At 40.4% G+C, this 15,492-nt stretch overlaps 1 protein-coding gene across 1 annotated transcript in view; it reads right to left on the minus strand.

The window, feature by feature from the left end:
- Positions 1 to 223: 223 nt before the first annotated feature.
- CHST9 (carbohydrate sulfotransferase 9) overlaps positions 224 to 15,492 on the minus strand; it is an 80,392-nt gene continuing 65,123 nt past the window's right edge. The window contains exon 3 of the mRNA XM_062568150.1: positions 224 to 1,321. Within this exon, the coding sequence (XP_062424134.1) occupies positions 224 to 1,321 (1,098 nt within the window). The remainder of the gene's footprint in view (positions 1,322 to 15,492) is intronic.

Genomic DNA, 15,492 nt, shown 5'->3' on the forward strand with positions numbered 1-15,492 from the left:
TTCAGCATTTTAGTGCAATTTATGCTGTTTACAGGTCTTTTTTTTTTGTTCATTTTCCTATACTTTTATGTCAATTGGTGTCACTCTAGTTTATGAAATCTCTACTACGTCAAGACAACTCCACTTAGCAGTCACTTTGTTTCCTTTCAGGGCTAACATCAAAGCAGTTGTTTTGAATTCTGAAATGATAAATATCTAATAGAAGCCTGAAGCTATTCTGGTGCTATACAACTGGTGATGTATAATTGAACATTAAGTAATCCAAATAGTAGAAGTCATAGGTCAGCTGTCTCTCCTGCTTAGACAATTCCTTTAAGTATTGCCTCACTACTTCTGCATTTGTTCTTTCATCAGAGGAATGTCGGTCTTTGAAATTAGGAAACTTCAGCTCAGCTGGAGCACCTACCAACTGCAAAAAGTAATTGGCATCTTCTTCCAGGGTTTCAAACTTTCCTATAAAATCATAGTTGATGAGGCAGGGATAGCAGAGCTTACTGACTTGCTCCCAGTGTATGTCCATTCCTACTGGTCGATGGGAATCTAACAAATACTGGATAAACTCTTTAAACTTAACTCCTGATCCTGTTTTCAATGCCTCTTCATTTGCATTTTGCCTGTATTTCTTAATTATTGCCTTCCCAAATACTGGATGGTAATAGCTGTTTGGATGTTCAAACTTATCCCTGAATGCAGATACCAGTCTTTCCATTGGATCACGTACAAATATAGTCTTAGTGTAAGTGTTCAAACGTGTGTATATCCCTTTTAGGTCATAACTGTCTAGTTTCTTTAGATGCTTACCATAGTGAACATCATCATGGGATATGTTGTGTGCTGAGGCGGCAAGTCCATTGAGCACCATGAGAACCCTTTTCCAGTTGGAGCAGCCTGCTTTAGGCACTTCGCAGTACAGGATCTTGTGTCTATCCTCCACATAAATCCTTGACACCACATGCACAAGGTGGGTTCGCAGCTTCTTTCTGCTGTTGTATTTTTTACAGAAGCCATAAAGGAAGGATCTGCGTTTTTCCTGGGCACCATCAACATCCTTCCACTTGTCTCCCTTGAGTAAACTCTTGTTTAAAGGGTGCATTGCAGGGGGCAAATACACCTCTCTGAACTGGCTGAGAAACAACTCGGTCCTCTTCTGCTGGTCAGACAATTGGCTTGCCAAGGAGAGAGCTACCACGCCAAAAGGGTCAGCCTTCTTCTGTGAATGCCTGTGCTCCAAGGCCACCATCTCTTGCTTGCTGAGGCCAGCAGGAGTGCTCCTGTTCTTGGCTGCTCTCCTTAGCTCCCCAGGAGGTGGGAGCTTGAAATCCTGCAAACATTGAGAGAATGAGAGCTTAAAAAGCAGTGACAGCACAACTGAGCTCATCCACATTGTATCACTGATCAGAACGGTGGTGCTCGTTCACAGGCATGTGTGCACGTTGGCAAGGCACATTCAGTACTACAAAATCTGTTTGAATCACTTGATCGACACACCTAATTTAGCAGCAAGCTGGGCTAATTATTGAAATACATGCTTCTGAAGCTTACCTGTTAGCGAACAGTAGGTCTTCACACAAAAATAAATAGCTTAAACCAAACCTTTTAAGAAACCAGAAGAGGTTCATGCGGGGAGGCTGATAGCTCTGGTAGGGGTGACCAGGTGCTTTTCTGTACCTAATACATTTTTCCTCCATGATAGGCTGGCTCACTCGCACTGGTGTTAACAGCTTTCCACAGTGCACTGACACAATCAAGCTGGCAGCTTCTGCATCTACTTTTACCAGTGTGATTTGGAGCAGGCCTTGTTACTCCGTGGTTGCAGGGCCAGTGCTTGTGGTAGCAGAACCACACTACAGTTCCTAACTAACTAACATCAGGGGGTTTGAGCTGGATATAGTGACAGTGGAAAACCTTCTCCATAAAGGGTCACTTCCTGCCCCACTACAGATATATCATGGAAGTGGGATGCATCTGCCTACATGCAGGTACCGGCAATATCCATCCCTGCATCTGATCCTGCTGCTTTCACAGTTGATAGGGTAAAAGAGTAGCTTTTAGAGCTTATGTCATCTGATCTATTTAAACATCAACATTAATGACATCACCTGCCTAAGTGTCAGCCAGTGACCTTGCCAAGAGTGTGAAAAGATGGGACTTTCCTCCCAAACATCTCTTCTAACATTACCAGCTTTTGTGCAACAGAAATGGCAAAGCTTGTATCTGCATTTTGTGGTCTCCAGGGTCTAGTAACATGCAAATTGACCAAAGATTTTCTTGCAGTTTGGGTATTGCTGTTCTCTCATCCCAAAGTGAGTGTTCTTGTGTCTGTTAAGGCTTGTATAGTATTTCTCCTTTCAGTAGGCAAGTCTGTAGCATTAGGAGGTCTACCCAGCTGCCTATTTTCATTATGCTTCCTGAGAAGGGAGACTCTGGTCAACAGGTTTTTAAACTTTGCATGGCAAAGAAAAGATAGCTAAAAGCCATAATTTGATGGACAGTCATACATAGATTGCCTGATTTCATAAGTCTAATTTTTTAAAATGAGTGTTAAATTGATCAAGAATTTATCTGGCAAGCTGATTTGTGGACTGGCAGACTGCAAGTGTGAATTTGAGGGACAGGAAATTCATAGCCGATTCAAAAAAAGCTGTTAAAATTCAGACGAATAATCTAAGAAAAGTGAGCACATGGAACACAGATCTGAACGCCAGTTTGAAATAAGGCCCGCAGAAAAACAAGCAGTTCCAAGAAATTTAGCCTATCTTGCAGTATAATAATTTCCAGTGACAAAAATAACACTGGGGAATCGAGCTATTCTGAACTGCCACAAACCTCTAAGTACCAGCTCTGTTTTCACTGAACCTCATTTCAGTAAAATGATTTTTATATTGATGAAAGCAAATTTAAGAACAGAGACATTTAGAACTTGCACATCTGAGAGCAAGGGCATGCTGGTGTTTACAGGGTTGCAAAAGGCTACTCAAATTGTTTCAGTTTGGCCTGGTCTGCTTATCTGATATTACCTAATTTTTAATCTTGGTTTTTGATATTTCATTCTTTAGAAAGCTAAAATGCATGTGCCTAAAGATTTAGCTCCTGTACTAGGATGGAAAAAATTTAGGAGCATGGTTAGTATATAATAACAGGAGGTAGTACTAGCAATAAAACAGAGGAAGTCCATGAGCCTAATGGGAATTTCAGCATCACAGTGAATGACACCTTATAAATGTTACCACGGAACCACAGGCTTGCAAATAAAGAGAAATTAAATAAATGTTTTGACCTTAAAAGGAAAATCTGGAATTTAAAAAGATGAAAATGTGTATGGTATACCCAAAAACTAACTACACAATACAAGACTCAACAAAGGTAGGAATAAATTTGATGATGATAATAGTTACTGAAGATCATAGATTTATCATAGTTAGTGAAGATCACAGATTTATCAGCTCAGCTCTAGGGAAAAAAATTATAATTCAGTAGACAGTCTGCAAATATATCTGATTGGATTTTGGTTCCCCAAAATAGGGAAAATTCAACAGAGGGAACCTCATATTTTTTTATGGTATGTAATCTGAATTTAGGAGTCTATTTCAGGAGATAACACAAAAACACATAAACCAACTGATTATCAAAGTAAATCCACTACAATTAGGCATACACTTCAGAGGAAAGTTCAGGCTTCTGATTCAGTCTACCATTTGGACTAGTGGAGAGCTGCCTTGACTCCACCAGGTCTGGTGAAAAAAAGGAAGATTGAAACATTTATGGTCTATATTTTGTTCCATTTCAAATAGTCTGCCTTGGATCCAGGCCAACCTCAGAAGGTGACCTGAGGAGACACCCAAGGAGGATGGTATTTCAGTTTTAGCAACTGTGAATACAGACAGCTATAGGAACCACTACAGAGGGATTTTTCATGGGATTAAAAACTTCAGAAAAGGATAGGCAAAACCATTCAGAGAAATCTCAGGTAACACCCTTAAGGAACGACATATGCACAGAGGGAGTCACTTGAAAGGGGTTTCCTCTAAGCAAGATGAGGCAAAAGAAGAAAGAATCTCTCAGGAAGAAAAAGCCCCAAACAGAAGGGAAAAAAGACCTAGGGGAAAAACAATGACACAGGAAGTTCTGAGGACAAAATATATATATATATATATATATATATATATATATATACATATGTAAAATAGTATTAGTTGCTTCCCGTCTCTGCTTCCCCTTCTCCTTGACATACATATCCCATAGTGAATACAACAATAATGGCTTATAAATGTTATTATAAGCTCCACAAGGAATTGTGTGCTTGCAGTAAATGCTGACTGTAACATGCTATATCTAAGAACAGAAAAGGATGATGATAATAACTTTTAAAGGCATATTGCCAGTTGCTATGGAACTTTTCCATCTCAAAAAGGAGATTAAATCTACCTATATACCAGCCTTAGTTAACTGGATTCGTAACTAGTAACACTGAGATGAATCAAGGAAGAATTAAGCTTGGGTTTGATGAGAGATTTACCTGAAATGGTTTCTTAGAAAATTAACAGGAACTGTTGAATAGGTAGTGCCATATTTCTTAAACAAAATTATCTAAAAATCGAGTACCGTCAGCTGAATGCCACATGCTTTGAAAGGATTTTAGCATTTTTAAATATTAGGCTTACACAAAGTGAAGTGTTTTCTTTGGCTTCCTCTTAGTGCTAGAGATTTTTCAGTATTCATGTTATGATGCCTTAAAGAGCTGAACATCTCCATGTTACACCGACTTCTTTTCAAAGTGGAAATGAGAAAACAAGAAATATTCCAAAATCACTGATCTTTTTTTTTTTAAAAAAACATGGTCATTATACCTATGTTCCTAACAGTCCACTCCACAAGCTGCTGAGCACCATTATTTTTGAAAATGCTTGAACATGTACCAACAACAGGCACCGAATAGATAAACCTGTATCAGTAACTAATTCTGGATCCAGTTCATCTTGTGCAAAGGCTTCTACTGTACTCTTTGAGACAAGTGTTCAAATACAGAGATGGCCATTAAAGGTTCCTAAAGAGCAAGTATGTTTGGGAACTAATTTACTCTGGTATGGGAAATGAACTCTGGGGTCACCTTGGACAGAAGCAAAGCTCTCCTTGAGACATGCTGATGACCTACGCAGCTGGTCACATACCTTTCGTCCGAGAATTAAAATTCAATGAAGTGTTGCACCCTTGCCAGTTATTATGCAGAGTGCCATGTTCTCTGTTTGCACTTACACATATGAAAGGAAGTTATGAAATGGCCAAGAATCTAATTTAGAAGAGTATGCACATATCCTCTGTCTCCTTTTGGCTAAACAGGAACTGAAGAAAGATTTAAAAGTTAATTTAATACAAAGAAAAATGAATTTAACAGAGTCTCAGTGTAGTGTTGGGCTACTGGTAGGCAGCTCAGTGAAGCTGCTGAAATAAAGGGCCTTTCTGAGGTCAATAATGGGTTCACAGATTTTTTCTACATTTTTATTGCTGGAGATTCCCTGCTCCTCCTCCATTCACAAAAGGATTTTTCCTCACTGTAGAAATAAGTCACTATTACCTTCATTTATGCACATTGAAGCTGTCCTTTCCCTCAGTACCTTCACAAGCCACTGAGGTGGAAGAGATTGACTACTGCCAAGAAAGGTTAAGCCTCATCCAATTACACTTTGTGGTAGTTTTACAATGCACTGGTGGGATCTCATCTAGACAGTTTGCAATTACAGCATCCTGCCATGCAAAAAGATAATGATGTACTAGGAAGAATGATATTCCAGGGCTGTTTTACAAAAATTTAATGGTTTGCAGTGCAGATAGTGCTGTATTTTCTAAATGTTTTAGTGTGGGATCTTCATTTTTACTAACCAGAATAATAAAATTAAGTGAGCCCAATAAAAAATATGGGGTAGAGGAAAAGAAAGAATCTGTTATATCATGCTCTTTTGTGCTGCTAAATAACTACATTTCAGGTATTAGTAATGTCTGATTTGTTTCTCAACATCTAGCTAATATATTCTTCTGTCCTGTAACACAGGCTGCCTCAGATAGTCTTGATGATGCTTCTCAGGAGCAACTGCATGAATCACCTGGGAGTATACTGTACTCTCCTTTTCACTGGGGTTACACTTTCACTGTCACTTTCACTAGTCAAGTGACTGTGGCAGGTTTGAGTGCCCCAAGGACTCTCTCAGCACTATTATATTAAATAACTAATGTAGGTGCTCTGCAAACATGGGTGTTGAAAGGTGATAAAAACTTCACTTCATTTCTTAAGAAAAGAGAATGTTGATTTTTTTTTTCCGAAGTGAAACTTGTGGAAGACAAATATTCTTACGGAAGGAACATTTGTGCTTTCTGGACAAAGATCAACCCTAGGCAGGGACTCTACAGTACACATTTGCAGAAATCTACATACGATGGGGGACACAGTCCCCTTACCGAGGAAGTGACAGGAGTTAGAAATACAGTATATACTTGGAGCACCCTCTATCTAATCTTATATTCCAGTCTTTTGGTACTAGATATACTTGGGTAGTACCAAAGTTCAGCATGGACTGAGATCATTAGATATGTTATTTCAGTGTATAAACATATTTCTTCAACATCGCTTCTAACGTAAGAATTATGTCACAATGACCACTTAATTTCAGTACCCTACTTGTTTCCCTAGGATCTCTCTGTAGAAACGAATAGAGAAAAGGGCTCTTCTGAGACAAGATTCATTATCTGATTCACTCTCTCACTCCTCATTGATTAGGGAGCACAGGGAGATATATCTCCAAATTCAGGTCTCTAAATACAGGCAATATGAAGAGCTGTAAACAAAGTATCTTCTTACTAGGGTTGTAGGTAGGTGTGAGTCTTTGAAAATAAAATATATAATTTCAACCTAAACACTTAATTGGGCATAACTAGAAGGACTTCATCAGGAGAGGTCCAAAACTGTTGCAGTTAGGGGTTAGAATTAATATGTAGTTAAAATATGAGGAAAAGCTTTCATGACTCCTACCTCCAGCAAGCACCAGTGAAGCCTGCAACTACTGTTACCTGCTACCTCACTTTCTTGAGCATAAAAATATGTAACACCAGGTATGTGCAAGTTTTTTTGACCTTGCTGAAAGTAGGGACCATTCTTAACCTTTTTGTGCTAGAACAAAAGCATAATTTGGAATGGCCAGACTCCTCAGATGCAATGCCATCCAAAGCAACAAGGACATATGCTGATCACTTTTCCCACATCAGAGAAACTGTGTGATGTGAAGCTGGTGAGCTAAACAAGTTCCTAATGGAGCTTTCAGCGGGGAGACAACTCAGGTGGTCACCCAATGAAGGATGGCAGCAAGTGACAGGAAATAAGTGCTAAGGAGGTGCTTCACCTTCCGTGCAGTGGAGATAAACCTCTTGATTTATCACTCGTGCTTAAAACAGCTACTCTGGAGATAAGCACCACTACTCTCCTCAGTGGAGTAATGAATTTTCAGCTTATCCAATCTGACGAAAAATCGTCACTGCCACACTCCTCACAAGCCAGAGTTCACACACATATTGCTTGTGAACAGTGCAAATTCAGTAGAAGTGCTTCTTTCAGAGGTATTTAATATTGCCTTGTGGTTTATACTGAATTCCATATGGAAGAGGAAGAACAGAATATTTCTGCTTTGAACTTTCACAGCTTTTTCTGTCTCTAAAGTTCTCAAAAGATCACAAAATAGCAGCAAGCTTATCTTTCCTCCAAATCAAGATCTAGGAATATTTCTTACATGGCACCACCATTCATATGACAGATACAATATTTTCCTTTAATGTATGTATCCCTAGAATGTATGCGCTTGTATTAAGCATTTCTACGATTAACAAACAAGTGGAAAAAATAAAAAACAACAACAAAAAGAAATGCACACATGAGATAATCAGAGCTTCCTGTACAGAAAGAGGCAATTTTTTTTTTATTTTGCAGTTGAAAAACAGTTTGGTTAAAAAGAAGTAATTATGAATACCAAGTCAGACACAAAAGAGAATAACTAATGATGGTGGTAATAAGAATAATAAAAAAGTAGCAGCTAAGTTTTAATTAACGGATACAGATAATTCTAAATATTGCTTTCTGAAACACAGCTGGTGAGTTAGTGGCTACTTCCTCTTGAATCAGAAGGCTTTGCAGTCTCACTTAACAGGGTGACTTGGCGACAACGGGAGTGACGAAGAAGAAGAGGGCAGAAGGAAGGAGTTCTTTTTATTCATGTGGTGTGGCAGTGCATCAGGAAATGAGCTGACATAGAAAAATCTGAAGGAGCAGCACCAGTCCAGAGCTGTGGGTCCACAGGCCCTGGGGAAAGTGGAGAGACCCAACAGGACAGGACAAAAAGCAATGTATGTCATTTAACAAGGCAACTGGGGCAACCCATTTCTAGTCTTTGCCCAAGGCCCTCCCAGATACAGCACAGGGGCTGCTTTGGGCTCCCCTCCTCTCTTTGCTGTCCTGCCTTTATAGGCAGGAAGTAGTCACCCAGGCTAATGAAGCAAGACAGTCTGCATAAGCCACCTCAACAAGCTGATCTGTATGGCCAGCAATCTGAATGAAGGAAATAAATCTCTAATTTACTTGCCAATTCTTGTTCAAATCTGGAACTAATCTCCTCCTGTATCTGCCCTCACAGGCAAAACCTTTGATTTCTCCAAAACATGCTCAAAAAAGGTAAGGATAAGAAGATCAAGGCACAGTCCAATAGAAAAAGTCCCAAATAAGATGCCATGGTTATCAGAAACTCGCAAGGTCATGTAAGTTTGTACAACAGATTAAAGATTCACCAAGGCAACTGCAAAAAGTATTGAAACTAAATATAATTGTCCCACCCCCTTACTATCTCCAGCCTACTGAAGAAGTCTCAAGGTCAACAGTAATGATTATTTGCCTTCTGGATAGCACAACACTGAAGGTATCTCTCTAGCTTTCCAACAACAATTTAATGGACCTGGGTTTTTTCACTGCACAACCCACAGATTTTTAAATAAGCATAGAGCTGCTATGACCCAGTAAACTTGTGTTTAGGCAGAAAGTGCATTCAGATTACATAGAGTGCTTGTCTTGAGATATGTTGCCAAAATGTTTTGTTAGAAAAAAGCAACTTTTAGATCGTGGAACACTTACAGCTGGCCAAGTTCAGCCTTGTCTCCTTCCTATGCAGCCTTGCTCATTTTGGGTACCAATAATCTACCATGTTTTGATAGTTTTCAAATTCTGAGTTCTGTCTTCCTCCTTAGGTTTTATTAATACAATATACAAAGTCAGCCACTGCAGTCAGTGGCCTGAAATTTTCACTCAATACTCACTCTGATTTCTATATGGAAACTCATGAGTTCTATAGGAACTCATAATAAAGCAGCTTAAACAACATGAAATTCAAAATGGACTCAAACTAAGCACAAGATACTCATTTTATGAAGAAGACCATTAGAAAAAAAGATTCTCCAGTTCTGCTGACTTGCAGATTTTTTATTTATATAGGGAGTTTAAATCTGAAGATGACACATTTTCAGGTAATCTCAATATATTACATATTGGTCTCATATTTGAGCTCATTAAACAATGTCCATGTGCCTATTTTATCATAACTTAAAGCACAGAAGCAAGTAAAATAATCTAAACATCTCCCTCTGTTGACAAATGCAATTCTCAAAATCATCACTTCCAAGTACATAGTATTTCATATACACGGTCATATTATGAAGATGGAAAATAAGTAATGCTTCCTGTATGTTCACAACTCAAGCCAGGCAGGCATTTCTGAGCACACGTCTTTAAACAACATCTGTTTTCCTGCCCGAGGACAAGGGCTGACACCTGAGGCTAGACATTAACATCTCGCTATCCAGAGGTAGCAGGGACAGAGTCCTGGCATGTGGTGGTTGGGGGTATCCACCCCACTGTGGGAGACACTGTCTGCCTGACCAGGTTCCATATGTATCTCTAGAGAGGATTATCAGACTCCAGGACATTTAACTCTGGAGGCTGTAGGCTTGAATCACCTTAGGCAGAGGGAGCAAATGAACCTACATCTCTCTACGTCAGAGACGTCTTTGAAAAATAAGTCAGTGACTACAGTAGTCATGGCAAAGCTGTTTTAAGAAGATAGTATGGCATGCCTGCTCTTCATATAACCTTTCAGGTGTACGCTTTTCTGCTGGTACGTGCATTTGTGGATTCCTAGGAGGGGCCTGGGTTGGATCAGTGCTGCCAACACTGCGGCTTATCCACACATGCAGAGGAACAAGCCTGCCATGCTCAGCTGCCCATCCTGGTAGGTCACAAATGAGTAGAGGTTTTCAGAGCTCTGGACCTGGGTTGAATTTCAGAATTCAACTGAAACTGAATTTTTCAGTTTCATTCCTAATTTGCCCTCCTGAACTACAATGAAGACTTAGCGCTTAGGTGTTCTTCTAATTAGTCAAATGTGGATCTTGGATGCCTGTTAAGACATCTGCATGCACAACCAGGGCAACGAGCATGTGTTATAAGTGGAACACAATGCAATTCTAGGCACAAAGGGCTTTGAACCACACACCAAATCCTTTCCAACAATTACTTTAAAAGAATTATTTCAGCTGCAAATATTAAGGTACAAACAAGCTGTTCAACAAGCTGTTCTTACAAGCAGCGAAACAAGTGAGGGCCTGGTTTTGCAGGGGCTTATATCATATTTCCCCTATCCTGTGTCTCCCTGGCCAGTGCTCCTGGCTCCTGTCCTTCCCCATCTCCCAGCAGCAGGCAACACAGAGGCCGTACAGCCATATTCAGCTCCCTGGTCAGCCCTCGGCCCCCTCCTGAAATTGATACGGAGCTGCAATATGACTGACTGTCTGTTCCTCGATGAGGACAATATTTTCTCCTCCAACCAGCCACCACTCTGAACATCTTTGAGCTCTCCTCTTAGCTCCTCATTAAAGTAGGCTAAAATTGGTCCTGGGTTCAAATGTTAACGGGAAGGCATTGACAGGGAGATGGCTGGGCAATGTGCCTGAAAAGTTTCCCTAGGGAACCAACGGCATTTACAACCAGAAAGATGTAAAAATGAAGACAAATAAACAACTGTACTCCTTCCCCACAAAAACCACCATCCCTTTTGAGAAGACAGGCTCGTAATATAACACTGTACTTTTGCACATATGGCAATATTTCTCACATTAGTGGCTGCAGTAAGATCCACAGGGATATTTTGCTGGTAAACAGAATCCATTTCCATCTTGTCTGCAGGTAAACACACTTATTTTCCAGTATGAGACAGACACCTGAATTCGGCTGCCTACATACACTTTTAGACAATTTCATGTGCTTTGAGTTTACAAGACCAGTAATACTTAAGCATTGATCATACTCAAAAATTACTGCGAGACAAGACAGACTGTGAATTTGCAACAGGAACTATCCATTGCACACACTCTCCCTTCATGTTAAGTGTAAAGTGACGTACACTATTTTCACCTCGCATTTATCACAGATAAGAAGAAACATCCCAGCTTATTCTGTGGCAGGTTTTGCATGGCTATCTTCTTAGCATGCATTAATATATAAGTAGCACTACAGAGCTTCAGTTTGCCACACAAACACTAACTTGTTCAATCCCAATCCCTCTTTGAAGTGGAAGACTAATTGGAGAACTGCCTTGTGATTACAAGTAGACACATAGGCCAGAGCCACAGATTTTGGTTTCAAAACTCTGAGCAAGCCACTTGACCTTCACACTTCATTTTTCCATGTCTGCAAAATAAGGACAGATGATAACTGCCTACCTCATGTAAATATTGCTAATTTCTGTACAATACTAGTGAACAGCCCTCACCATTTTACAGAGTGAGAACTGACAGCTGGCAAACTGAGAGTCAGCATCGCAACTCAACTTAACTGGCCCATCTTGCCTTTTATTCCTCATACCTCATATTATTAATTCTAATACTTGTGCTCAACATCCGGACTTAGCCTGTTGCACATGCTAGTCCTTGTTTTTCCAGAAGAAGAATTGTTCCTCAAAAAAACAAAGATATATTTATTTTAACATCCTGGTACGTACTGCATATATATTCCTATTTATTGAGCCTCAGAAATGGTTTCCTTCAGAGGGATACTGAGAAGGTTTTCAAATACAAGTGTTTGCTGTTATTTGAATAATACTTCCTTCTGTATTTTTCAGAGTTTCACTATCTCTGTACTATATATTATTTCAGCAGTGAAGGATTACTGCATCATCTAAACTTTAAAGGACAGAGGAAGGTATTAGCAGCAGCCTTTATCAGCTTAGAAGAAAGAAAATGTTATGTGCAGGGCACTAGATTTCTGTCTGCAGATGTGAACCATTTTCCTGTCCAGATCCCATCCTGTCCTGTCCTGATCAGATCTCATGTAATGATCTGAAAAAAAATGCAACTTCTGCTGCTTGTTGGCAAGTAGAGTGTGCAGAGGGACCTCATAATCAAGAAAATATGGCTGAAGGCAGCCCACCTCAAGCATACATACACAAATAAGGAAGTGCCTATGCGACAGCATGATGTGGAAAGCTCTTGCACTTTTTCTGGGAAATCAGCATGACTGGGGGCCTCCCTAAAGTGCCCATCCACTAATTCATGCAGCATGGGAAACAAACAGGAGGAAACAGAGATCTCTGTGCAGTTGCAGTGCTACGATCTCATTAGGATCCCAGAAACACAGTGGGACAGCTCATCTGGCTGGAGTACTGCCATGGATGGATACAGACTCTTTATGAAGACAGGCTGGGATAGCAAGAAAGCGAAGCTTTCTTAGGCAAAAGAGCAGCAGGGATGCCTGGAGCTCTGCCTAGGGATGCACAGTGAGCCAGCTGAGAGCTCATGGGTCAGGATTAGTGGGCAGACAAACCTGGGCAACATTGTGATGGGTATCTGCCACAGACCTGGTCAGGAAATAGATGAGGTCACCTTCATACAATCAAAAGGAGCCTCAAACTTGCAGGCCTCAGTCCTCACGGGGGATTTGAACTACCCTGGTATCTGCTGGAAGGGCAGCACAGCAGGGAGGTTTCTGAACTCCACTGATGACAACTTTGTGGCACAGGTGATCAAGGAGCCGACAAGGGTACATGTTCTGCTGGACCTCATACTCGCAAACAAGGAAGAATTGGGCAGGGATGTGAAGGCTGTAGGTAGCCTTGACTGCAGTGACCATGAGATGGAGTTCAGGATCCTACAAGAAGGGACCAAGAGAAAAAGGATTACAACCTTGGACATCAGGAGAGCAGATTTTGGAACATGTTTGGCACTGTTTATACATATCTAATGGAATGGGCTAAAATAGACATGGTCAGTGGTGCCCAGTAACAAGATGAGAGACAATGGGCACAAACTGAAACACATGAAATTCTAGCTGAACATAACAGAAAACTTTTTTACCATGAAGGTGATTGAGCACTGGAATAGATTGCCCAGAGAGGCTGTGGAATCTCAGTTCGTGGAAATATTCACAACCTGGCTGGACACTGTCCTGAGCAATCTGCTCTAGCTGATCTTGCTTTGAGCAGGTGGGTTGGGCCAGACAATCTCCAGAGGTCTCTCCCAAACTTAACTATTCTATGATTATATGAAACACAGGAAAATGAAATAACAGTTTAGTCTGTTTAGTGGACTAAATGCACTCACTCTTTAGGGAATTACCAAACTCCTACTTTGAGGAATAAAGTAACACTGAGGAAAGTGAACACACGACTGGGATAATGGAAGCAAGGAACACGCCCACCTCACTACGAAAGCACAACGAAGCAGCACTTGGAAACGAGCACATATGGAGCTTCTGCTAGCTAGGCCACATGAAAAGATGGAAGGGACAGAGTACTGAAGTAGAGCACAGCAGAGTGCAAGAGAAGGCAAGGTGTCTGGACCGAACTGCAAAGTTTTTACTCATACTGAGGTAGGTTTGTTATACCATGTGGATACTGAAGGATGAACAAATCATCCATGATCATTGCTCATCCCCACGCACAGAAATGGAAATGCTCCCTGACAGAGATGTTCAAAGACTCTTAGAAATGGCTATGCCACTGCAAGAGAGCTTTGCCTTGAGGAAAGAGCTCCTCAGGGACAAAACAACAATAAAGATATTGTGGAGGACTCCCAACAGCCAGCCTGCTAACCTGGCCTGCAATTTCACTGCGAAGAGGACAGATTGGATGACTCTACTCAAGCTGTGGAAGAGGCTGCAGTTAAACATACATACATTCTTACATATCTAAATGACAAAAAGGTGCCCAAGAAAAACCAGCAAATGCTTTGAGTTCAATGGAACAAGAACCAGTGAAGGTGATAACCACACTCAAGGCATTTTTTGGAAGCAGATTACCTTGGCGATATATCGATGCCATATTTCACCAAACTTTGCTAAAATTTTAGAAAGAACTAAGAAGCAAACAGAAAACAACAGGGGTCTTCAGGATGTAAGGTGTCACAAATCCCCACAGTTGGTGAGGGTTTAACCTAGCAGGAGACCACTAAGACAGCAGCTTTATTGCTTCCTAGTCCCTTCCCCTTTTTTTCAGTCACCTCTCAATAAGACATTCCTTGATATATGCCCCTTTACACTCCTGCTTGACTCCTGTCAAATTGTAATACCATTTATCTTCTGAAGAACAACTTCCCTCCCACTAAACTATCTGGCAGACAGTTTAACTCAGTGGTGATGCACTGATTTAAGTGGAACTACAGAAGTTTAAGCCAAGTAAGGATTTTGATACTGAATATAAAAATTTCTACTTCAGTATTGAAAATAAACAGAGTCCTTCCATGGAAGAATCCACGCCATTTACATTTGTTTGAAGTAGTATTATTTCAGATCAAACACATAGTACCTGTGCAATGATGCCCTAGATTACAGGCTTGAAAATAAGATTGTGTTCTAATTTAAAATATTCTTCTATTTCTTGGAAGTTCAAAGAAGGTTAGCTGTGGAGTAGAGTATCAACAGCTTAATTAGCATCCATTTAAAATTACTGTCTTACCATTTGCCCCCAAACCAACTTTTTACAGTTTTGTCTGGGTACACCCACCACCACAGTAAGGCATCTCAATTCTACTGTAAAATTAGATGTTTCTTAGCTAACTACAGACAGAGCTCATGAACAATTCCAGGAAGGCAAGGCAGTAGCATGCAGGGAAGGACCAAGGCCAGACGCACAAAGTATGGCATCTAATCCATCCTTTGCAATTGTGACAAATGTACTATTTATCACAACATGCTCTTCCCCAGAGAAAGTCAGTATCGTCCACTGAACTGATTTTGACACAGAAAACGTGCGGAGTTAGGTCTCCAATTAGACATCCCCAGCTCTGCCAAAGTAGCCTCAAGTTGTGTTTTAAATACAACTGCCCCCCCTTCTGGCCAATAAGCACTCCCAAAAGTGTTTTCATAAAACATTTCAAGTTAATTTTCAAATACAATTTATACAAGTTAATTACTCTTGTTTT

Source organism: Rhea pennata, chromosome 2, assembly GCF_028389875.1.
Source record: "Rhea pennata isolate bPtePen1 chromosome 2, bPtePen1.pri, whole genome shotgun sequence".
Taxonomy (NCBI): Eukaryota; Metazoa; Chordata; class Aves; order Rheiformes; family Rheidae; genus Rhea; species Rhea pennata.